At 47.1% G+C, this 25,323-nt stretch overlaps 2 protein-coding genes across 2 annotated transcripts; one reads left to right on the forward strand and one right to left on the reverse strand.

Annotated features, from left to right (window-relative positions):
- Nucleotides 1-4,431: 4,431 nt before the first annotated feature.
- On the reverse strand, nucleotides 4,432-5,610 carry LOC101772140 (protein EXORDIUM-like 5). Its single transcript, XM_004983735.3, has one exon. The coding sequence runs from the start codon at nucleotides 5,543-5,545 to the stop codon at nucleotides 4,544-4,546; it is 1,002 nt and encodes a 333-aa protein (XP_004983792.1). The 5' UTR covers nucleotides 5,546-5,610; the 3' UTR covers nucleotides 4,432-4,543.
- Nucleotides 5,611-20,598: 14,988 nt separating this feature from the next.
- Nucleotides 20,599-23,244, forward strand: LOC101773119 (serine carboxypeptidase-like 34). The gene is made up of 10 exons (XM_022823595.1): nucleotides 20,599-20,883; nucleotides 20,997-21,104; nucleotides 21,200-21,295; nucleotides 21,383-21,475; nucleotides 21,560-21,648; nucleotides 21,758-22,039; nucleotides 22,158-22,294; nucleotides 22,421-22,516; nucleotides 22,654-22,759; nucleotides 22,947-23,244. The coding sequence occupies exons 1-10, from the start codon at nucleotides 20,607-20,609 to the stop codon at nucleotides 23,094-23,096; spliced, it is 1,434 nt and encodes a 477-aa protein (XP_022679330.1). The 5' UTR covers nucleotides 20,599-20,606; the 3' UTR covers nucleotides 23,097-23,244.
- The last annotated feature ends 2,079 nt before the right edge of the window (nucleotides 23,245-25,323 follow it).

The raw sequence follows: 25,323 nt of genomic DNA on the forward strand, positions 1-25,323 counted from the left end.
TCCCTGCGTCGGTCAAGCGGCACAAGGGGTACAATCACCACGGGAGGCCTCTTCCTCGCCGGCGGCGAACTATTCCGCCCCACCGCATCGCCGCCACACCAGGGGTGAACGCCGCCGCCAGGGATCCAGGTCGCCGCCCAGCACGGCAGCCGGGATCCGAGCTCTCTGCCACCGCGGCCTTAACCGTGCCCCCTCCCCCCCACCCCCCACCCCCCGGCCGCCTGCCAACTAGAGGTGGAGGAGGTCACCCTAGTACACCTCCTGTAGCCGCAAAGTGTTTACCCGCCTCCGTTTGTTGGTCAAGCGCAATTGTTGGTAGCAAAAGGGGTGCATCTGCTGAACCTGAGTTCATTTTCCACTATTTTTGCAGGTTCATGGTTGACATTCAGTTAGTTGGGCCAACAAATTCTTTATTTGCTTCTGGTAACTCCTGTCTTCCTTAATGTAGAGCCCTTACTCTTGTGTGGCTTCCTGAAGATGCTTTACTGTTGCATTGCCTGTGATTATGAACCATGATTCCTGCGTTCAACAAAAGCCACATGCCTGTGAAGCTGTGGCTGCTTGGCTGTTCTGTGCATTAGCATTGTAAATTGTTAGCTTTCTGTTGCTACTTGGGTACACATGCTTCATTTTTTACTGTGATGTTGTACTACAAAAAATTTGCCATACATATATGAGCTCATAACTGGTAAACCATGACAAATAGACATCCATGACATTTTTGCTCATACTACAAACCATGAGCATCTAATCTCTGTTTACTGATCTCTTTTTTTTGTTGAGTTATTGGTTTCATTACGATGTCTTATTTCTTCTGTTGTCCTGTGGTTCATTCAAACTGTTGTTATAATTCTAGTTGGTTGAAACTTACCTGGTTGTGTCCATGTTCATGATGTTATCACTTGTGTGCATTGTGCTTGCAGCATGTTCTTCAGCTGAAATGTGCAAACTTTTATACAACACAGTCAACATAAGTGATGTGTCTGTTTTTTTTTCCACCTTTCCAAGTGTCTACTACAAGCCTAGTAGCAGCCCACCCGCGACGAACTACCAACGGTGCCCACACTGGCATCGTCATCCACTTCTTCGTGCTCTCCCCCACCGGTCTATCTGTACAATTTCCGCCACAAACATGCCAAGACATCTGCTAAGGCAAGTAACATATCCATTACTGCTGAAATTGTATACTTGTATGCCTCCTGGTGTTCCGTACTTTGGTGTAATATAATTGCAGCTCCTCTCTACTTGGATGGCTTGCAGCCGTGCCAACTGGGATGAGGCCACGACGAAAATATTGCTGGACCTGTGCATTGCTGAGAAGAACCAATTCAATTGGAGTAACAGGTGCCTAACTAAGTTGGGATGGCAGCACGTGTACCGCAACTTCAAACAATAGACTGGTCTGAATTTGGGCAGCAAGCAGCTGCAGAACAAGCTGAACGCCCTGCGGAGAGCATTCCAGAGCTGGAAAGACTTGCAAGTCCAATCTGGTTTAGGCCGTGACAAAGAAACTGGTGGCTTGCTGCTGATTCCAGCTTTTGGGATGACGATGAAGGGGTACGTCCTTTGACAGTACCATAACTTATTGCTCATCTTATGCGTACCAATATATTTTTGTTACTGACATGTACTGTTCATCATTGCAGGAAACCAGTGCTGGTGCTACCCAGACGAGCTCTGCTAAGCCACCCCCGTTCCTCGACAAATTGTACATGTTGTACGGCTGTGACACCCAAGGTAGGGGCACCTTGCTGACGGCAGGAGGTATTCGTGAGGCGACACCTAGCATGGGGACTGAGGCTAATGCACATGACTTCTACCCGGATCCCATGGCTGCTAGTAGTGCTCGTAACTTGTCCAAAAGGCCAACCCGGGAAATCTCTGTTGACAGTCCTCCGAAAAAGAAAAGTGGCAGCTTGGAGGACTATGTCAGATAACTTTCTGAAACTGTGGCAACGAGGAGCCAGAAATGTGGCGACCGTGAGCAGGAGGAACTGGACCATGCAATGCAGCTTATAGAAGAAGATGGTATCAAGGAGGGGTCTGAGCTATACTATCAGGCACTTTATTTATGTAAGAATGCAGTGTATCGGAGGGCCTTCACGAAGATGAAAACGAAAGAGGGCCGACTGAATTGGATCCAATTCAATTGGGACAGGGAGAACAAGTAGAGTGATTGCAGCATGACTTTGTTTCATTCTAGTGATGTGTACTGATGGGTTGAAACAATAATGTTTGCTTATGTAACGTGTCCTGTGCCATTAACATTGTGTTATACTGCAATTTAATTTTTTTTTTCAAGTTCAATGTCGCCTATGATCTGTACTACATGACCACTTCTTTTTACTTGTGTCACAACGCTTGTCTTAATAGTGACGAGGAATTTTAATGTATGTTGTCATTGTGCCGTGAACAGGAAGGTGGGGAGGCCATTGGAGGCCCTCAGCAAGCGTCCCAGGAGGAGGATTGGTTACTTGTCTGGTGAACCTGAAAGAAAGGGAGGACGCTTGACAGGTTTGAAACAAATTCATCTGTAAATTGTGGTGCAACTAGTAATGTGTAGGCTTTGTTGATTGATCCCCCTCCGTTTGTGCATGCACAGGTTCATTCAAGTATGAGTAGTGCTGAGGAATCAAACACTGACACCGGCAGTGATTCCAGCTCCATTGTGTACTAGCTGGCGAGTGTAGCAGTAGTTGTAGCAGCATATGTGGAGGTGAACAAAAGGCCACCTCCTGTGGTGAACCTGCAAGTGGAGTTGCCATGCATGACCGGATGACAATGGGTTGAGCTCAATATGCGGGAAAGCTGGAGGTGCTACGACAATTTTCGTATGTATCCCGACGCGTTATTTTAGTTGCATGACATCTTGGTTAACAATCATGGGTTGCAATCGTCACAAGGGGTAGAATCTATTGAGGCTTTAGGTATGTTCGTCTGGGCTTGTGCGACATAACAGGCTTGTTGTCAAATTAGAGATAGATTTGAGCGGAGTTTGGACACAATTAGTAGGAAGATGGCGCATGTGGCAGATGTAATGTTTTCATTTGCCTAGACGGTAATCGCTCCAAAGGATCCTACGTACTCCAAGGTTAATCATAGGCTGAACCAATATGCACCGTTCTTTGATGGGTGTATAGGTGCTCTAGATGGAACCCACATTCCCGTACAGGTCGGGCGTGAGTCCCGTTTGGATTTCATTAATAGAAAAGGGTAGACAAGCTTTAATGTGTTAGCGATAGTGGATATGGACATGCGGTTCACGTATGTAGGAGCGGGGAGGGTAGGGTCTAGTCATGACATGTCGGTGTTGCGGGAGTGTATGGAGACACCGAACTACCCGCATCCACCTCCAGGTATGGTACTTGCCTAATTACGCACATGACACAACAATTGTAAAAGTTGGTGCACTAATGTGGTGAGTATGTTTGATGTTCTGTAGGAAGATATTATTTGGTGGACTCGGTTACGCAGTTCGTGAAGGCTATCTGGGGCCGTATCGAAGTACCAGGTACCATTTGGAGGAATTCAGCAGAAGAGCGGCTGAAAGTTTGGAGGAGAAATTCAACTTCCACCATTCCAGTCTTCGCAATGTTGTCGAACAAGCTTTTGGCGTGCTCAAATCTAGGTGGCATATTTTGCGGCAAGTTCCATTCTATGATCGAGAGAGGCAAACGGAGATCGTTATTGCTTGCTTCGCACTGCACAATTATTTGTTGGACCATGCCGATGCAAGTACTGCAGGTTCGAACATGACGCGAACTTCGGACTACGGGGTGTCCGCATGGGTCGCAGCAAATGCTACTCCTGATATGGCCAGTACAAGATTGGATCGCGGCAGGAATCTCTTTTATGTAGATGTATGCGTATATGTGTATGTTTGTGTTGTATGTAAGCAATTGGTGCACAATATATTATTGTGGTGTGTGGCTTATTGTGTACGTTAGTAGATTTAATACAGTGGGTTAAGTTTGCGCCAAAACATTGAATTTATTTGCTCCACAAATTTAAATTTGAAATGTATCAGCACAGCATTAGGAAAAACAGCCGCAAGAATCCTAGTAGCAGCGAGCAGCGGTGGCCAGCGCAGCCATGCTGCAAGCTGCCGAACGGGCTGCATGTCTACCGCGGGCTCGCCGTCGTCGACGCCGATCGCATTTAGCTTCTCCGCGAGCGCGCCGACCTCGTAGCCGGCCAGCTGCTTCCCGGCGAAGAACGCCGGGTTGCCGAACCTGCCCTGCATCTGCGCCATGACTACGATGCTGGGTTCGTCGGTCACGACGACGCCGGACGCCGGACGATCGATTCCTCTCAGACGTCTTCGCTGGCAAGTAGCTGCGTGTCACAACAAGAACAAGAACTCTTCTTCTCCAGCTTTGTTCCTCGTGGAGAGCTTGGGTTGGGTCGGCGGGTAGATGGCCCAAATGCGAATAATAATCGAATTAATAGCTTTATAAATTGAAAAAATACGATTACAAATCGCCCAAAACGATAATGCTCCTATAATATTCTACTCCTACATGCTAGCGGTGACGAACGCAGCCTAGTCACTGGCGTTGGGCCCCACGCAGGCCTTAGCCTCTGGGCTCCAGAGCCACTGCACCAAGAACTTCCTCCCCTTCCTGCCGTTCACATTCCAGCTCCTCCCCTGCTTGTCCACCGCCACCTTCCCGGCGTACCCGCCGCCGCCGCCCGTCCCGTACACCCCCTCGCAGAGGTCAGCGATCTCGGTGGGCGCGGTGGGGTCCTCCCCGGCGTACCACGCGTTGATGAGCGGGTTGGTGGCGAGCTCGGCCAGCTCGTGCGCGATGACGCTGACCATGCCGTCGACGCCCGCGTCGCCGTTGGGCGGGCGCAGCGCCGCCATGCCGCTCCGGGACATGTAGGACGGCAGCGCGAACGGGTAGGCGCAGACGTCGGCGCAGCGCCCCCCGCTGTGTCCGACCCACGCGTAGGGGAGCGTGTGGCCGACGAGCGACGGGAAGGTGAAGTAGTGGAAGCCGCAGACGGCGCGGCAGAAGTCCTGGACGCCGACGCCGGGCGCCGTGAGCACGAGGTAGGCGCCGCCGCGGGTGTCCGCGGGGAGGTGGCCCGCGGCGACGGTCGAGGCGAGCACCCGCTGGATGTCGAGGCGGGAGAGCGAGCGGCCGAGCGAGGCGGACTCGTCGGCGGCCTCCCCCGCGAGCGCGACGCGTCGGGTGACGTTGGCGAGGGTCTGGTCGGCGTAGAGCGCGGCGGTGGCCCACCAGTCCGCAACGGAGGGCCGCGGCGGGGACGGGTCGGAGATGGAGAGGAGGAAGTCGCGGACCGGGGCCTGGTGCGCGGGGTCCCAGCGCCCGTACCAGAGCACGTAGAGGCGGAGCGGCGCGGCGGAGAGGACGGGGCCCATGTGGTACCGGAGGTCCACCAGGTCGGAGCTGCCCTCGTACTTCTTGGACGCGCCGAGGAGCGGGTCGCCGCCGCGGCCGTGAGGGTACGGCGTGGCCGCCATCGCTGTGAAGAGAATGCCAGGGAGCAAGAGGAGGACGGCGGCGGCGAGCGCCATTCCGACCTGTCTGAGCGCTCAGGTGCTTGTGTTACTGTGACTGTGAGTGAGTGAAGAGAGAGAGGAGCATGCGGCGAGTGTTATAAAGGAGGGGAGAGCTAGCGCCTAGCGGTGGTGGGAGGCAGGATGGCAGGGTGGGCTGGCAACTGGCACCGATGGGATTGGAGGTGGAAGCTGGAGACAGCTGCTTGCATGCAATCGCGCGGTTGCTGAGTGAGGCCGGCGCATGGACGCCTGAGAGAGTGACTGAGGGGAGAGTGATGCCGTGGCCCGTGAGTTGGTGGCGGAGTCATGCCTGAACAATGGGCAGCGAGGTATGGATACGTCACGCACGAAGAAGCCCTTCACAAATTCAAACCAACTTGATCTCGAATGAACAAAACTGGGCGAAATTCGAATTGTTTGGAAAAATTTCGTCGATTTCGTTGGGTTATTTACCAGTGCTATCTCGAGCTCTCAACAGGGTTCTCCCGGTGACCGGCCGGCAGAGATTTTCCCCGCTACTCGCGAGCAACTGATGATCGATGAACGAAACTGAGAAGGAATAGTGGTCAGGAATGTTTTCTGCGGTGCACCTGATTCAGTGAACCGGGTCCAGCTGGGGCGCGTGCTCATTTGCTGCTACAGGGTTTCGCCACTGTCCAGGAAAGCGACGAAGGAGAGGAGGGCCGAGGGCGTGTCCTCTGCCCTGAGTCCGATCCAGAGGTGTGGGACAGCGGCCGGCAGGGCACCGTACCCTCGCATGGACCATGGAGGTGGTTGGCTGCGTTCATTGCAAGATCAGGATGATCGCAGCTAGCTGCATTGCACCGCGGTACAAGGATCCTTCCGTGTAGCGCAGGCGCAAAGCACATGCGAGATATTTTGCTCTGTTGCTTCCCGCAAGCGCAGCTGCTTTTTGTTCGAACTCCTCAGGTGGTCGCGGTCCTTCCCGTTATGGTTTGCCCGTCTCGCGGACGCGTTTCGATTCAACGAACAGGCTTACAGTTGCTCCGCAGGGCAGACGTGTACCCACGTACCCCAACAGTACTTTTTTTTTACACGTACGCACACTTACCACTGCAAACACAAGTACGAAATCCTATGAGCACCTCCGAAACATTGGGCCGGCAAATCCTCGAGATTGACGAAGTCACCACTGACACCTCGCTATCGACGGACATATCACCTACCACTGAAAGAATAGCGCGTGTTAAATCCTAGAATAAATTCATAAAAATATGAGCACCAGTACCGAGTAGAGGACTCGAACTTTGGTGGGCAGGTTCCATCACAAGAAATCTTACCAGTTGAGCAAGTGTTTCTAACTTCAGAAGTGTTAAAGCACATAGACGTCCGATAAGAGTACTGCTCTATCGAACACTTTCAAGGTCGTTAGATATGAATCAAATGGATATGCTTTGTTCCACGTAACTACATGCTTGTAAAGTCATGGTGTTAATAAAGGCCGCATCTGCATCGTTGGCTCCCACAAGCTGTCGCTCCGAGACTCCACCAGTGTCATGAGAGTAACTTTGCACATGGCTCATCTGTGGGCAAAGAGAGGCCACATTAGAAGGCAAAAAAAAAGGAAAAAAAGTTGCAATATCTTAAAACAACTACGTACCGGACAGACACAGAATCAGGAACTTCATCTGCGGGTAGAGTGAGAATCTTTTGAGTTGTGCGGGCCGGGAGGTGTTGATCAAGGCAACTGCACAGGTGGTGCCGACCTTCTATATGAGCTGTTTTAGATTGCCGGCACCAATTTGTTAGAAGATGACAACTTACATCTCCAATTATTGGTGGGGTAGCTCTATGGACGATATAAGATCCATTGATTAAGGTGGAACGAGCTTACTGACCTCAAGGAAGAAGGTGGCATGGGCTATAGTGTGGCGGATCCACCTCGGATTAACCTAATTAAGGCACGGTTAAGTCGCCTAACATGCGACAATCGGCCTTAATCATGCTAACTCGAGATGCCGTCGGATTTCCTCCGATTTAACCACTTTGACAGGACCGAGTTTAGCAAAGTCCACACGAAGGTGAACAGTTCCAGAGAATACAACAAGCCTACTGAGTTAAACAAATTGACCATTTAGTTCAATAACAAAACAACATTAGAGTTTTACAAGGTTCAAACGAAACAGACAGAAGGCAAAAACGAGCGGAAGCTACTTCGTTGGGGTCGGACGTCCTTGGTGAGGCCTGCCAAGACGTTAGTGATCCCTCTCCTCGCTGTCCGAGGAGGGATCCCACTCGACCGTCCGACCCGGAGGGAGTTGGGGCGTCCAAGTGCCAACAGGAGAGGACTCGGGAGCAGCAACTTCACCTGAAAAAGAAGAGTCACAAAAAGGCTGAGCTACTAAGCTCAACAAGACTAAACCGACCGGGAGAGTAACTACTCCACCACTTCTAGACATGCAAGGCTCTTTGGCTGAGGGGTTTGTTTGCCAAGAAGCACTAAGTAGATCCTTATTTTCAAGTTTTAGCTCAGATTCTAGGTTGATTAACCGGTCTAAGTTAGCACTTACTCTAAGCAAACATAGAACCAACCAAGGGTGTGTATATATATATATATATATCATCAAGACCATGTCATCATTATATTTCTTTCTTACTCAGGGTAGCATAGCGATCAAGCAGTCTCAAACTGTGAGAGGCAGACGAATCGATTCGAGTTCTTTAACCATGCATAGGGAACCTAACCTCACGACATCCGCGCACCACCAAGGGTCGCTTCCTGTGTCGGCCTTCCCCATCAATTTCCTAACCCGTGTCGGGCCCATTTCCTTTGGTGCAATATTCCACAAACCCGGCCTCTGCCGTTCTGTGACCACAATTGCCACCACGTGCGGCCGCAGGGGAAACTCCATTCCAAGGACAATGGGGCGACCGCTCACGTCTAGGTTCAATCTGGTACTCGGCTTCCTCATCACATAATAAGTATGAGGTTAGTACTTTCGAACACTTGATCACGAACACCACCACTGTCGGGCCTTAACAAGTTCCATAGACTGACGGGGCGATCAGCCGACCACCAAAGAGTTAACCATAACCCTGCCCCGTCCATCGTCCTTATAGTTGTAACAGAAAGGAAACAACCAACTCCTACAACTCGCGAGTGACAGGAGATCACTCGGCTTTTACCGCTTCCTATTTAAGCATAGCAAATACTCGGTCCAACAGCTAGTGTTCAGATCAGGGAGCTAAGTCATGCATCTACGGTTTCAAGCAATTCCTATACGTAATGCACAAACAAGATGAAGAAGACATGCGCAAGTTTGGGAAAAACTGGGTTCATGCTCCAAGGCTTGCCTTCGAACGAGGAGGAGGGAAGCTGCTCTCCTTCTTGGGCGGCTTCGACTTCTGGAAGCGGGAGCTCGGTTGCAGCTTCGTCTTCCGGCGCCGGGTGCAGCTCGTAGAAACCGTCAGCGAGACACAGCTCTACACGAATGCAATGCAAGAGTTAGCATTTAGACGGTTATTTCAACAGCAACACTTGCAAGTTTTAGCCCAGAGACTGGTAGCAAGGCTATGGAAAAAGGTGGGGAAGTTCGCTTGGGTTGGAGAAGAACAAGGTAAAAGGATCGGATAGAAGGAAACTTATGATCTGACCCTTAGACTAGAGGAATAGATGTGCTGTGGGTCCTCAGACTTATCGTAGAGAAGTCCCTAAATCTTTACACATATACCCTCGGGTCTAGGAAAAGGATACAGCCGAGCCCTCGGGCGAGGCGGAGAAAGGGTCGGTGAAACAGACAGGGTCGGGCGAGACGGAAAAAAAAGGGGTCAATCGAACGGAAGGGGTCGGACGAGGCGGACAAGGGGTCGGCAGCTTACCTTCGGTTCACAGGTGAAGCTTGGGGTCGGGAAGGAGCAGACTTGGGCGGAGAAACTAGAGCACTAAGACTGGGCAGGCGATGCCCGGCGGTGCTCCGGTGGTGGCGGCGGCGCTTCTTGTGGAAACAAGCAAGCTCTTGCGCAGCGCGGAGGAGCAAGCGGCTGGGTGGATTGGAAGGGCGGGCGTGAAGCGGAGAGGAGAGTTCCTCAAGGACTTAGGCTGCAGCGCTTTGAGCACGAAATAGAGGAACGTCAACAAGGCAGCAATGGCGAAGGGGACTCCGGCGGAGCTCTGGCATTCCCTTTTATAGCTGCGCGGAAGAGAGAAGGTTGGAGCGGCACAAAGACCGGGAAGAAGCGATCGAGTGCTCGGCCAGGGCGGAGATTGAGCAGCGGGGCGGCGGAGCAGGACTTCGGGGACGACATCGTCGGCCATTGGGCACCAGAGACGGGGTGGCGCAGGCGCGGTTTTGCCGGTGGTTTCAGATTTGGCGGAGGCGGGTGTCGTCGTGCGGTGGATCTGATGGAAGTGACCGGGGAAACGGCGCTAGAAGCGAGGGCGCACAGGTGAGAAGGCAGGCGGCTGCGGTCGCGCGGGCGAGCGTGAAGCAACAGACTGTCGGGGGCACAGCTCTGACAGGGCGGAAAAGGAGCTGTCGCGGCCGGGGTCGGGGTTGGCGGAGGAGGAATCGTCGCGTAGCGCATCTGGGGTGGCACGACGGTGGAGAGGCGGCGGGGGAAAGCCGGGAGGCATCGGGCTCCGCAGCCGGGGGTCCGGCGAGGTGATGATGGGCGCAAGCCGTGAGGCGCGGCAGAAAGGGTTGCAGAGGGCTTCCGCTGCGATTGGGGAAGGGGGCGCGAGAATCCATCCGGTCGCGGCCGGCGACGGGGCGGAGCGGCGGGGGTCGGAGAAGTTGAGCCACGCGACGGAGAAGCTCTGAAGCGGGCATGCCACTCGAGTTTGTCTGTCTCGGGAGGTCTGGGGAAAAGATCTTGTGGGTCCACCGGTTAGTCTCGGTTGGTCCACTGCTTAGATTGAGAGAGAGACACTACGGGAAGACTTAGAAGGATCCAGCGGTAGGGGTTGGGGGTCGGGATTTAGGAACCGGCAGAAAAGGGTCGGATTGGGGGGGGGGTCTTTAGGGGTCGGAGCTGGGAACCAGCGGAGAGGGGTCGGATTCCCAGGGGTCGGGATCAGACTGGAGGTTGAGCACTTAAACTCGGGAAAGCTGGGACTGGGGGATCAGGGACTCGGATTAAGCTTAACTCGAGAGATTTGGGGTCAGTTGTTACATATAGAGACATGGCCTGTTTAATCAAGCCATGTTAATCAGGCCATGTTAGGGAAACAAGGATGGAGGCTCTTAACTCGTCCTGAGGTGCTATGCTCAAGGGTCTTAAAGGGGAAATACTACCCAAATTCTGATTTCCTTGCAGCATCCAGAATGAGGAAGAGTTTTGAGGCGTGGAGAGTGATACTGCATGGCAAGGATGTTCTAAAAAGAGGTGTTATTAAGCGAATTGGCCCGAGATTTTTGGTGAATATTTGGGAGGATAACTGGATCCATGGGACAACTTCAATGAAACCATTGGTTCGACTACCGGGAGCAATGGTTAATATGGTGGATGAGTTATTTGATCCAAGTGGTAGACAATGGAATGAGCCGCTGATTCGAAGCTCCTTTGTATGTGTAGATGCTAATGAGATTTTGAAAATTCAACCAAGCCGCACGATGGATGTCGATGTGCTTGCCTAGGCATATGAAAGATCTAGCAACTATTCAGTTCGATCGGCGGACCAATTGCTTAAGAAGGAGTCATGACTAGTACATGATGCACATGGTGTGGGGGGCATGTCAAGCAATGGGCAATGGTGGAAGGTGCTTGAAAAGCTCAAGGTTCCACCAAAGGTGCGGATCTTCTGGTGGCGTGTGATCAATGGGTTTCTCCCATCGAAAGCAGAGTTGAGAAGAAGGCACATCATTGAGGAAACTCATTGTGAGGCCTGCGGGAATCCGTTGTAGAACTTGTTTCCTATTATTGTCGATTGCCCATAGGCTCGTCGGTTTTGGGCGGCGGCACAAGATGCCACTAGAAGGAAGCTCCCGGAGCTGCATCCGGAGTCCTGGGCAAAAGACTTATTGGTCGGCAAGGTATGCTCTTGGGAGGATGCGACGCTATTTATGTGTGGTGGATGGTCACGTGGACCAACCGAAATGGCCGTGATCATGGAAGGAGTCGCTGGAATCTGAAGGCGGCGATGAAGCATGTTGCCAACATGGTGGAGGACCTAGTGTGCCTGGGAGCAATGGGAGTGCGGAGTAACCACAGAGCACAGGAGAGCTGGCATGCACCTAAGGAAGGTTGGGTGAAGGTTAATTCAGATGGCGCTTTTGAGGCTTGGACAGGGGTTGGATCGGGAGCAACGGTTGTGCCTGATCACCTTGGCTAGGTGCAGGCGGCGCAAGCGCGCTAGCAGGGCCAAGTGGATGACGCCCTGATGGCAGAGGCATTGGCAGCACGGGATGGACTAGAGCTCTCACATGAACTGGGTTACATGCGGGTGATCCTGGAGGTGGATAACTCCATGCTGGTGAATGCACTGAAGGAGATGATGGTGGACAGGTCGCAGATTGTTGGTCTCTGGCATGACATTAGAGAGCTTAGTAGATTGTTTTCTTCTTTTCAAGTGTGCTGAGTTTGGCAGGACGCGAATCATCTAGCTGATAGTTGTTCAAAGTTTCCCTCTGTCGATGCCCTTGTGCATGTCTGGTGTCGTTGCCTACCGTCTTAGCTGATGGAGGTAGCGGCCAAAGATTGTAATACTCTACCTCTAAATGAATGAAAGCTCTCGGTTTTCCTTAAAAAAAAGAACTTTACTAGCTGAGATAAGTGTTTCTAACTTCAGAAGTGTTAAAGCACATGGACATTCAATAAAAGTAGTGCTTCATCGGATAGTTCCAAGGTCGTTAGATATGAATCAAATGGACATGCTTTGTTCCATGTAACTACCGAAGTCATGGTGTTAATAAAGACCGCATATGCATTGTTGGCTCCCACAAGCCGTCACTCCGAGACTCCACCAAGCGTCATGAGAGTAACTTTGCACATGGCTCATCTGCAGGCATGGAGAGGCCACACGAGAAGGCAACAAAAAAGGAAAAAAAAAGTTGCAATACCTGAAAATAACTTATGCAACGCCACAATTTAAAAGTAACAACATAAAATCAATCATGCAACATCAACCAGTAAACCCGATGAAACATCTCAAATCACCTCGTGCAACATCAAAAAGGGCAAAATTTGCTGCGGGACACTGTGATAACATCGAATTGGCTAGTGCACACCGAAAACACTCAAATTGGCCGAGTACCATTACGAAATCACGGTTCTTAGCTATAGCACACCTCAGAGATTATAATACTCATTTTTCTAATTTGAGGAGAGAGAAGGTGATGGAATTGTCCTTTTTTGCCCTCATCTTCAACCTCCACCTCGCATTCTCTATTCTTCCCATCACCGGCAAGGTTCGGCATCATCAGCGCAGGGCGACGGTCAGGTTGGATCAAGGGTGTCGAGCCATGCGCGCGGTTGTGGCGGGTTAGTTCGTGGACGCAGATCCTTCTTCGAGATTAAGCTCGTGCACACGTGGTATGGACAGCGGTGGCACTGGATGCCCGTCTTACTGGAGCTCCGGCAAGCAGGGATTACAGGGGACTTGCGAAATTGGGAGAGAAGTGTGTGACGGCTACATTTTGGGGTACCTCTAGCGCTCATCGAGCTAGCGGTGGTGGCGACAATTGGAGCCACTGCCTGGGGTTTGCTTGCAGATCATACGTGTTGTGCCGACCCATACCTCCCCACCTGATTGCCCATGTATGTGTCGAGTGCCTGTGCTGATCCTCAGTTAGGTGCTACGTTGCCCCTGTGTCGTGTGGCTTTATAAGGACCAAACACTTCATCATCTCCAGCAGCGTTGAAGCAAGATTTGGAGTAAGAGGCAGAGGAGATAAGAGAGACAGAGGTTGAAGATGAGGGTAAAAAGGTCAATTCCCACCTTCTCTCTTCTCAAACTACACATATGAGTATTATAGTCGGTGCGGTGTATTAATCTAAGAATCATGATTTCATAATGGTAAACCCCCTTTCCCCCCCGGCCCCCAATTCTGGGCCTATTCAAGCACCTGCCAAGTGTGAGTTTAGGTGGGAATTCTTTGGAATCTTGAGTAACAAATTTCTTCAAAAAAAACCCATGTGCTTTATTAGTACAGAAGATAGATGAAAAGAAAACTTTAAGCTATAAACACTTAGAAAGAGTGACGTTAGCAACACGCTCGTAGCTTTTCCAAAACCAATGTACTTTTTTAAATACCTAAACATGAATCAACTTTGGCTATTGGATATCCAGCAAAACACGAAGGAAACTTGCTAATGTATATTCAAACTTGGTGGTCATTTGTTACAACACTTGGGCCATAGTTGAAAGTGTGCATCTAGGCCCTAGTGAGCTTTGATGAATTGAATGACACCACGATTCTAATATGATGGGAACTAGGGTGCTCGATCTTCTGTCATGTAAGGATAACTCTTGATTTGATGGAGAAACAACACAAACGATTCGGCTTTCGATCAGCAAGACTCGAACCCTGCAATCAAAGCACCACTTCTCCTATGGTTATCAACCGGGCAGGCCATGAAGGTTAATCCCTGCCTGTGAATCGAAGAACACAATCAAGAACAAGATATGTAGATGCAATCTGAATATTGCTAATAATATGAAGAATACGAGTTAGGGTCTCACAACTCGATAAATGGCGAAATTGTTCAAAGATAGATTAATTTAAGCAAAACCCCGAACGTCTAGGGCGGCAGCTACTGAGTTTATAGAGCCAAGAGGTGGTGGTCAAGGGGGAGGACGACCTAGGGCATCCTTCGTGCATTACAACAACTTGGTCCTAGGTCCCAATAAAATTACACAGCCTGAGGCCCGATAAAAGGTGATGCAGCACCCTTGAAGATTATGTATGCCCACTTATTATTTCAACAATCTCTGTGGACTCAGAAGGAATTTTGATATGAGACCAGTGCTATTGGAAAATGTGTCATCTCAGCTTTCCATGCATACATAGAACGTAAAAAATGGAGTCGGTATGAGATCTGGGCGACGAATTCAGCACGGGTTGCTTCTGAATTCCGAGATGAACTTGCTATGTGTTGGGCCTCCAACTTGACTTGGACAACCTTTGATGGACATTTCCGCCTCGATGCCTTTCTTTAAGCATTTTTTGGTCCTTTCCATAGTTTCTCATCATGATGAACTTGTTGAGCACATGAGCAGGAATAAATATGAATGATGGATATTTGTCCAAGCAAATTCAATGGAATTAATATACGATGAGCTCATGTGATGAGAAAAATAAGTATGGTTGTTGGCGCAAAAAATTGGTTGAAGATCCCTTGCGCGCCACACATAAAGGCCTAGGAGATCTGCTTAGCTCCGGTGCAGGTCTTTATCTTCTTGAGGTTTGAGCGTGCCAGTCAATTTGATCCTGCCACTAACAAGATATGCAATGATGTTGTATCAGTGAGTTAATAGAATCACAATGCTAATTCGATACAACACTTAGACAAACAAAATATATGATGATTCATCAGCTAGATGATAGAATTGTAGAGAGCCAATAAACCAATGGCTAATGCTAGAACTTTATTGTTTGGACACATATTAGCCGATGCTAATAACCAGATAACTCATCGGCTAGCAGTCTGATTCAACCATGTTGAATGATCGTGGATGTAGGTTATCAACTTATGAAGCCGAATCATGCATATTAAATAAACACATGATGAGCATAAACCATCAGACAGTAGTATGATGATCGTTGGGTGATTATCGAGCGAATAAATTATCATAAATAGAACCAACAAGCTGATAACAATTAACCTGCCATCTCTATCAATCGGATCAAACCTAATTGAGACAACGTTGACAGCAGGGTGATAGATTAATGGCTACATGATGATGAATCTAGATGTGATAAGATAAAAGCATGGTAAAAGCTCAACAAAGGCCAAGATAAAGAAACTATTAGCTGACGAAAAAGCACTATGTTGGATTTCTATTAATACGATGATTGAAGCAACACAACAAATTTAGAAGATAAAGTAATCGATAGATTTTAATCGAGGTAGGATAAATTTGATTCTATCAAATCTAACAGGAGGTCGAACGATGCAGCCTTACGAGATGGTGTGAGAATCGATAGCTGGTATGTAAACTAGATGAAATTAAAGCAATGCGCCATTAATCAAAGTCTAGAACACTCGATAAACGTGATGCTTACAAGCAAAATGGACATCGAGGCGATGAAACCCTATTCACCGAAGAAGTCGTCGAAAACTACATTACTCCTACTCCTAGGGTTTGGCCTTGAGCCAAGAGGAAAATTATATTGGATGTGTGATAGATCCCCTTTTATAATGGCTATGGGACATATTTATACCCTAGACAATCTAGAGTCTGATCAGCTTACTATAAGAGTTACGAAGGTACTTTACTAAATTACAATGGTCCATATCTATTACCTCCTATTACAGAAAAAGGAAAAAGATACAAATATCCCCTATTTAAGAGATTTTTTTTGTCTTGTACACCATCAGCCGATGTCTTTCCTTACTTCGGATTTTATTGGATAAACTGCCAAAATCCGGTGTCAACAATGGTCAATGGCATTGAGTACGTGACAAAGAAAACAAGCTAAAGTAGATGGATTAAAATGAGAATTGGAGATATGCATATTCAATGGTCTCATATTGAAAGATTGCTTGGAATAAAGCAAGTATAAAGGATTGGTGATTACATGTTAGACACAAATATTTGATCTGGATCAAGTATTAAAGTAAAATCAATATGGATGAGTGGTTTTCAAAAAAGTGGAGATATTGTGATGCAAGCAAGTGTGAGACTCAAGATGTTATTTGGTTAAAAGGTGTTGATCAAAGGTGTTATTGGAGGAACTAAGCAAGATAGAGGGCAAGCATGGTGAAGAAACAAGAAGTGGGATTGACACCAAGGGATCAAAAGACAAACAGAGGCCCATATTGGAAAGATCAACTCATTGATGTGCTTATGAAGAGAAGAAGGGTGACTTGCCATCTAGAATTGGACTTCATTTCATACAAGCTAATATATTGGTCCAAGTCACTTGCTCAAGGTTAAAGTGCTCAAAATAATGAGACAAAGTTGGACGCGGACCTCATGAAGATATATTGATCAAGTATGGCATGAATTAAAGTGTTGAAGCTCAAGTGGATGAAATTGAGTTTATATTTGATTGTGAGTATAGGTATATGGTATTATCAAGAAGGATGCATCACATGGTCATTTGACAAAGTCTCTGTGCTCAAGTATCCTAGTGAAGTGATGAGAGACACAAAGGCCGCACGTGCGCACATAATGAGCTATGCAATGGCAAAATTGGAACCCGGTTCAGTTTTGATAAATCAATTTTGGTAACACGTGTCTCTAATGGCTATCTGGTTTGAAAAACTAGAGGATCTGGTTTTGGGAAACTGGTGGTTTTGGTTTCTATTGATCTCTAACCGAAAGTATTTATACTCCACGTCCTCCCCTATTGCTAGCTGTTATTGCTGAGGTTGTTGGTGTGCTTCCTTCTAAGCTAAGCTAAAGCCAAGATAGCTCTCCCCAACCCCTCTTTAAGAGGTTGTGTGGTTATAGCAAGATCTATTGAGTTGGGTAGTAGAAAGGGGCCATTGTGAATATTAGAGAGCACATAAACCCTTAAGCACTATTTTGCCTTGTCAAGTTTCAAGTGAAGCGTTTGTTACTCTTGGAGATTTGCCTCATAGAAGTCTAGGCCTCGTCTAGGAGCTCCCAAGGTTGTGGTGAGTGCCGAGAGAGTTTGTACAGATTTTGCTTCACCTCCGCAAGGGAAGAAGCTATCTAGTGAAGTGGAGAAGCAGTTGAAAAAGTCCCGACTCGGTGGAAGGGAGTTGCAAAATACTCATACTCATATCCTATAGATTTGGAGATGTAAGATTCTCCTTTGGGTGAATCTGAACTTCAGTGAAACAAATCCGTGTGTCTCTTCGCTGTTTTGATCTTTACTCGGGTGTATTTGTGAAACAAGTTCATTGTTATATTTGTGAATTTGGTTGATCAACTTGGGTGTTTATGATTGTAGGAATTTTGTGAATCTGTTGAGAAACACCCTTTAGCTTACACCTCACGCTTGATTTAATCTCAAGCTCATTTGTGCTTTATTAGTTTGGGGGTTCACTCTGCCCGAGTCAAAACTGGAGGTTCCGGTTTTGGTACATGTTGTTTTGGGCACACTCCAGCCGTCGAATAGAACACGTGCCCTCATGTGTGGTGACGTGAGAAACTGCTCTTTTTGATCAATTTGAACTAGAAAACAAAACAAAATCTCTACTACTTAAAGGAAATCCATAAGAAATGGAGGAGCAACATAACTATTTTTATGAAGCATAAATAAAATAAATGTGGATGGAGCTTTTATGCCACTACTAAGTACGTGGAGATGGAGAATGGGATGGGTGATCTGGGATGATGCTAGTTAGGTGGGTGATCTAAGATCCTGAATATCAGATCATTTCATTGATGTTTTCTATGCAAAAGTCATAAGTGAAGGCATGTGTGGCTAGAATTGATGCTGCAGTGGACATCGAAATGAGCCATGCATTATTATCAAGAGAAGATTTACCCCATGATCCGCTCCTTGCGCGTCGTCCGTTGCGTGTGGTAGCCAACTGATTAAGATCACTTGGGAGTCTCCATCATATATAACATGTCTCTCCAGCATATCAAATTCAATCTATTTTTAACTGACATAAGCTTGTTTGTATATACTATATAGTGACATTATGCCTACATATTTCTATAGAAATTTCAAATTAAAAAGTATCTCGTATGACTTGGGGAATACAAATAAAATTGTAGTCATAAACACAATAGTATCACATTTTTCCATCTTGCAACTATGGTTTCATCTCCATTCTCCATTTTGCTTGATTTGGCATATCACTATCTTTGTCGAGCGCAAATTCTCAAAATCAAGATTCATATGTGAAGTTTTGAAATGGAGGAGATGGCTTGCTACACTAACTTTTCATTTAAGAGTTGCATGCTTCAGTTTTGATAGTATCTTCAATATTGTGCTTTAGATGTTCGGTAGTGTCATCTAGTATCATCTGTTAGTGTAATCTTAGTGTTGTACCTTCCAACTCAATGCTTTGCCACCTACATTGAGTTTGGGAGGGGGGCGTTAAGTGATGTATGTCAAGGTTAGTTTAGGTAGTTTATTATAGTCTAGAGCCTTCTTTCATGTAATATATTTGGCCCTTTGAGGCTATTGCAATACAATCAGATATTTCACAATTCACTCTCAACTTTCCGACTTGAGAGTTGATAGCAAACGTCAAGCTTGTGAGGTTGAGTTGAATTAGTTTATTTTATGAAGTTGCTACATAACAATTGGCATCATAACTTTATAGTCAATCCTTTGGACCTATAGCAGGTAAATTTCAACCACTTTTAGAAGTTTTACTGAGTGTTTAGAATCGAGTGATGGCGCAATACAATGAAAATAATTGTTTCATTCTGTATCTGATGATGATGATAGTGATAATGCGGATTGTTCCTTTGATGATCCTTTTATAGAGAATGGATTTGAAATTTAACAAACTAGACACTATTAGAAAAATAACTTTCCATTCCCCACATAGATACCAGCCAAATTTGGACCCGGTACTAATGCTACCATGTCTAAATTCGATAGCCCCCGAAGGTCTTTTAGTACCGGGTGGTAACAAAAACCGGTACTAAAAGTACGGCCCAACACTAATGCTCCCCAAGGTTGTAGTACCGGTTGGTATTACCAACCGCAACTAAAAGTCACCTTTAGTACCCGTTAGTGTTACCAACGAGTACTAAAGGGTGCACCACAGGATACTTCAAAAGAAAGCATTTGTTACCCTATCACATGTGTTGTGTAGATGAGATGGTAAGGAGGGTACACGCGTGGCAAGAGGTCCCGAGTCGAATCCCACGCATCAGGCATGCGCATATTTTGCATGAAAAATCGCATGAATTGTGACTCCCTGGAATTTAAAATATTTTTTAGCGCAAAACTAGTTAATGTTAACGTATCGACGAGTACTAAAGGATTGTTCTAGTATCGGGTGAGTGATCCGGTACTAAAGGTTGGGACTTCTAGTTCTGGATTTGCAGTACTAGATCCAAAACTGTGGGTTGGACCCGGTACTAATAGATTCTTTTCCAGTAGTGGGAGGTTCAGTGATTTAAGAAAGACACCTTTTTCAAGTTTGATTCGACCTCAAATTCTGGAATGATTCTGGTGCTGCAGAAGCTCGGCATTTTTGTTGGCAATCTACAAATCAAGCCACGAAAGGAGAATAGGAAATTAGCGACTCATTGTCCATGTATCATTTGCGATGACCACTCGATCTGCTGAGTTGGACACATCTGCTGCGTCCTCTTACTCCTATCGTATTATCTTTGATTTTGTTACTATCGGAGACTCGGTATTTGTATTCCATAAAAATGTCCTTTTCAGATGATGATGCTTAGAGGGATAATGCCTTCTTGATACTTTCTTTCAGATCAAGTTGTTTTTTTCATGGAAATGCACAAAATGGAAGCGCTTGTCACTCTCAACGCGGTAACACCTGATAAACTATTTGCAGTTGCCGATCTTCAGTTTTTTACCCAGTCAGGTACTAGTATTTGATTGCATTAGACTTTGCTGAAACTTTCAGCTTGAATAACCTAGGTCGATACATCCATGTTTGTAAATCAAATATTGAATTTATATTCATAGCTTTAGAACAAAAAAAATGCTTGGGTTGATCTTTTGGCTAGAATATGATCAAGAACTAAAGTTTGAATCATTTTCACAATGCCCTTCTTCCAGTTCGTTAAAAAAAAAACAATACCCTCCTTCCCCGTCTTAGTAACACTAAGAAACCAAAGTTTTTACCTAGCAGAACAAGGCATGTAACTAGTCGAGGCACGAAATTCATGAGAACAAAGCGATCAAAGAAAAGTTCAAGCCGGCCAAGGGCCAAGCATGATATATTTGTCCCTACTTCCTTCACAATGCTTTAGTTCGTACTATAAATACTAAACCTTCGCCCCTAACGTTCCTGCAACGGCAACTAAAGGAAACCTTGAGCAATGAAGGCTTACACCTTATCCTCCTTGCTCCTCAGCGCTCTTGCACTGGCATTGGCAGCACGGCCTGACGCAGGCAGCCTCGATGCAGCCACGATAGCCGTGCAAGAGCTCGACCGTGTTCTGTCCCTGCCGGGGCAGCCGAGCTACTCGCCTGCATTCAAGCAGTACTCCGGGTACGTCACGACCGATGAGTACCTAGGCAAGGCACTGTTCTATTGGTTCTTCGAGGCCACGGACAAGCCTGACGAGAAGCCACTGGTCCTGTGGCTGAATGGAGGTTACTGACTGCCTGCCTGCATCTGTACTAACGTCTGATTTTTTAAAAGAGCTGATATTCAGATAACTCTGTAATTTGAAGATTTTCGTGCTATTTGTTCTTGCATTGTTCAGGGCCTGGCTGTTCTTCCATTGGGTTTGGACAGTCACAGGAGCTTGGGCCATTCCTGGTGAAGAAAGATGTGCCTGAGCTTGAGCTCAACCCGTATGCTTGGAATCAAGGCAAGTGAAAAAAAACCGGCAGAATTAGCTTGCCATAGTCTTGTCTTTGGCTGTAAAAATGGAAGCATGTACCTGACCGTGTGATGGTATTTCAGCTGCCAATCTGCTGTTCCTGGACTCTCCAGCGGGCGTTGGATTTTCGTACACGAACACGCCCTTCGAAAAAGATCCACCGGGAGACAATTCCACAGGTATCTTCCTGACAGATACGTCTGATCACTGTAAAAACAAAAGAGAGTAGCAAACATGACCGGTAACCGAATCGCTGTCTGCTGCAGCACACGGTTCATACACTTTCCTCGTCAGGTGGTTCCAGAGGTTCCTCCAGCACAAAGCCAAGGAGTTCTACATCGCTGGAGAGAGCTACGCTGGTGAAGCTACTGAACTTACCCATCCAAATTAAATTTGATCGATTTATTTGCTGGCAGAGGTATATTCAGCTTTCTGCTTTCCAGGACATTACATTCCCCAGCTTGCAAACGTCATTTTGGAGGAGAACAAGAAGGCCTCCAAAGAAAATTACATTAACTTCAAAGGCATACTGGTATGCAGTAAGAAATGTCTGATGCTCTGAACCACTAGTAATCCCTGAACTTTTCTTCAGAAGTAAGATGCTGACTACTAACATTCATCTGACTGAACTTGGGTCCCAGATTGGCAACGCCTACATGGACGGGGACACTGATCTCTGGGGGATCGTCGACTCCGCGTGGCACCACGCCATCATCTCGGACAATCTCTACAGCGACTTCCAGAAGAACTGCAACTTCAGCTTGGTAGACCTGTCCCCGGAGTGCACCGCGGACATCAGTCAGTTCACCGCTCTCTACAACATCATCGACATCTACAGCTTGTACACTGATCGGTGCGAGCTCGGGTACCCGGATTTCAACTCGTCATTCTCGGCGCAGATCGGGCGGACCAGTAGCGGCCGTGTAAGCGCCCTGAACTTCAGTGCCAGCATGAGTTGCAGTCTTTTGTTTTTTCCCTCTCATCTCAGTATCGCGTGTCTGATTGATCTATGCTTTTCTTTCGTGCTGCGCGAATTATCAGCTCGATCTTATGAAGATGCCGATGGGGTACGATCCGTGCACGCAAACATACGCGACTGAATATTTCAACCGCAAGGATGTGCAGAAGGCTCTGCACGCGGATATCACAGGAATGCCGCATGCCTTTTCGCTTTGCCGGTAATTTTACTACAGAGGCTTTACGTGGATTCAGATTTCAGAAGCATGTTTTATTGGTGATGGAAACAAAGCTTTCGTTTTGCCCCGGCATTACCTTGATCGTCGTAATGAATCTTTTTCTTTCAGTAATTCGATCAGCAACGCATGGAAAGATTCCGACCTGACAGTCGTTCCAGTAGTCAAGAAGCTGGTGGAGGCAGGGCTCCGGATATGGATTTTCAGGTAAAATTTCTCTGCATCTGAAACATAACTCCAAATGGTGTTTAGCCAATGCCGCACTTGTCAACAACATGTCTATACCAAGCTACGATCTTCATCCATTGTGGTCCTTTTCTCAATGTTCTTTCTGTGATGAGCAGCGGCGACACAGACGCAAGAATCCCAACCACGTCAACCCGGTACACGCTGAAGAAGCTTGGCCTGCAAATCAAAGAGGACTGGTCGCCGTGGTTCCATCGCAAGCAGGTAAAACGCAGAGCCGCTGAACAGGTCCAGCACCTTCCAATTATTTGGTCCCTGAATAGAAAACGTGCATGCGCCTCACGACATCAAAGTGACAAAATGAATTGAAGCTTGCTGAAAACTGATTCATGTCGCTATCTCACACATCCTTACTTACCGGTACCTTGTTGTCTTTGTGCTGCTTTTGTAGGTTGGCGGCTGGACCGTGGTGTACGACGGCCTGACGTTTGTCACCGTGAGAGGGGCCGGCCACATGGTCCCGTCAACGCAGCCCGCGCAAGCGCTCGAGCTCTTCAAGCACTTCCTGGCCAACACGAACCTGCCCTCCAAGCCGTTCTAGAAAAATGTTGTCTCAAGGAACACGGACGCGCTACTGAATAAAGAAACAGCAGTGATCATCCGTGCATGGGTATCTTGAAGATTGTTCTGTCAGCATGTAGTGCTACTGTGTCTCCGTGTGTTCTTGGAATGAAACAGTGCTGTGATAAGTGTGCCTTAATTTTTTTTTTTATGAAACAGGAGGGGATGATCATCCCCTGCTGGATATATATTAATATAAAAGAACAAAAGTTTTAGAATTACAAATCAAGAAACAAAGAAGGAGAGAAAGTAAATCAGAAAAACTACAATGAGTGCTCTAGCCATTCAAACATTGATTGTTTCCAAGTCTCTTTTACTCCCAGAACAACTTGAGTAAGAACAGTCCTAAACCTTCTCATAGCATCCTGGACTGAGGGAGTAATATTTCTAAAAATCCAATCATTTCTCGCCATCCAAATACACCAGCTCATGATAACAATGATTTTCATAAAAAATGGAACTTGCAACTGAGTTTTAAAGCTGGTAAGGATTGTGTATGGTTCATCTGTCAGGTTAGCAAAAAGACTAATATTGATCCAACACTCTTGGGCAAAGGGGCATTGCAGTAGAAGATGGAACAAGGTTTCCTCACTATCATGCTGACACAAGACACAAGAATAAGAAGGCAGAGCCATGTGTTTTCTTCTAAGTACATTTCTGGTACTTAGCCGGTCATTGAGTAGAAGCCAGAAAAAAAAACTTGTGTTTACTTTGACATTTAGATTTCCAAAGCCATCCGAAAACCGGGTGCACCTGTCGATGTCCAGACAGTACATGATATGCTTTTGATGAGGAAAAGTGAGAATTACCCCAGATATATGTCCAACAGTCATGATCTTCATTAAATTGGATTCCATTCAGATCTGTACCCAATTGAAGTAGCTGATCCATAGCTTGGGTTGATAAAGGCAAATTGAAAAGCTGGTGCAAGTTAGGCAGGTCATAAGCTTTCCTAACAGATATGTCAACCTTTCTAGTGAAAGAGTATAAGTGTGGATACTCTTGTGCAGGGATCTTATTATTCCACAAATCATGCCAGAGAAGACATGTCTGACCATTATGCACAGTTACAGATGCTAGACCTTTGAATTTGTCCAAGAGTTTCACAACATCTTTCCACCAAAAGGATCATTTTCGAACTTGTCCTGGTAACCTGCCAGAAGCATAATATTTCTCCCAAATTAGATGTACCCATGGGACGTCTGATTTGTTCAGGAACTTATGGAGGTACTTAAGAAGAAGAGCTTCATTTTGAGTTCTTAGATTTAACACCTCAAGGCCGCCCTCTTTCTTTGGTAAACAAACAAGATCCCAAGCAGCCTTTGGAGGTTGCCTATTATTTATATCAGAATTTCTCCAGAGGCAACATTTTCTATATTTGTCCACTTATTTACATACTGTCTTGTGAAGCTGAAAAGTGCACATATGAAACATTGGCATGGCTGTAAAAATTGAATTTGTCAACTGAAGTCTCCCTGCATCTGACAGAAAAGTGTGCCTTAATTGACTGCTTCTAAAAAGAAAGTAACGGTGAACACGACGAAAACCGTTACAGAAGGCCGGCCGCAGCCGGCATGAATGATCCTCACATCATCACGTTTTTTGGGTAGGATTTTCTTAGGGTGTTGTACACCGGCGAAGGAAAAGAAAATCCAGAACAAAACGTCCCGCAGCAAGCACAAAATCCAGAGCATCCTTCTTCTCATCACACAAGCTAGCGCCTTCTTTATTTATGTATGATCACAAGCCAACATTACACAACCTTACGGTTAATTTCCTCGTTCATTCAAGGCCACCACACAGTCTGGTCCGACGGGCTGGGCGAGGCCTCCGATGGCGGGAGCGTCGTCGTGGCGCACGGCGTGATGCACCAGCATGTAAAGTGGATGCCGCGGCACTTGCCGCCGGAGTAGGCGTTGCTCTCCTGCAAGCACTTGTCGTTGCAGCTATCCGAGTCCAAGCACAGGCCCTTGAACGTGGTGCTCTGTGACAAGCACTCGCCCGCCTCAACCGGCGGCCCCGTCCCTGCACGTACGACACGGTTCCAGCATATCATACCATCGACTTCTTACATAATGTCAGACTCAGACAGCTATGCACGTACCGGCGGCCATGACGAGCAGGAGGACGACGACGGCTGCTGAGAGCTTCTGCGGTGAAGCCTCCATTGTGGATTCACTACTGAATACCCTTGTGGGTTTTTAAAT

This window comes from Setaria italica, chromosome IX (genome assembly GCF_000263155.2).
Source record: "Setaria italica strain Yugu1 chromosome IX, Setaria_italica_v2.0, whole genome shotgun sequence".
Lineage (NCBI taxonomy): Eukaryota > Viridiplantae > Streptophyta > Magnoliopsida > Poales > Poaceae > Setaria > Setaria italica.

Bases quoted from the DNA above. Each gene is read 5' to 3' on its own strand.
- LOC101772140 (XM_004983735.3), bottom strand. From the start codon at position 5,545: ATGGCGCTCGCCGCCGCCGTCCTCCTCTTGCTCCCTGGCATTCTCTTC.
- LOC101773119 (XM_022823595.1), top strand. From the start codon at position 20,607: ATGAAGGCTTACACCTTATCCTCCTTGCTCCTCAGCGCTCTTGCACTG. The intron at 21,649-21,757 runs GTATGCAGTAAG...CTTGGGTCCCAG, and splicing joins TTAACTTCAAAGGCATACTG to ATTGGCAACGCCTACATGGA. The intron at 22,040-22,157 runs GTAAGCGCCCTG...GCGAATTATCAG, and splicing joins GGCGGACCAGTAGCGGCCGT to CTCGATCTTATGAAGATGCC.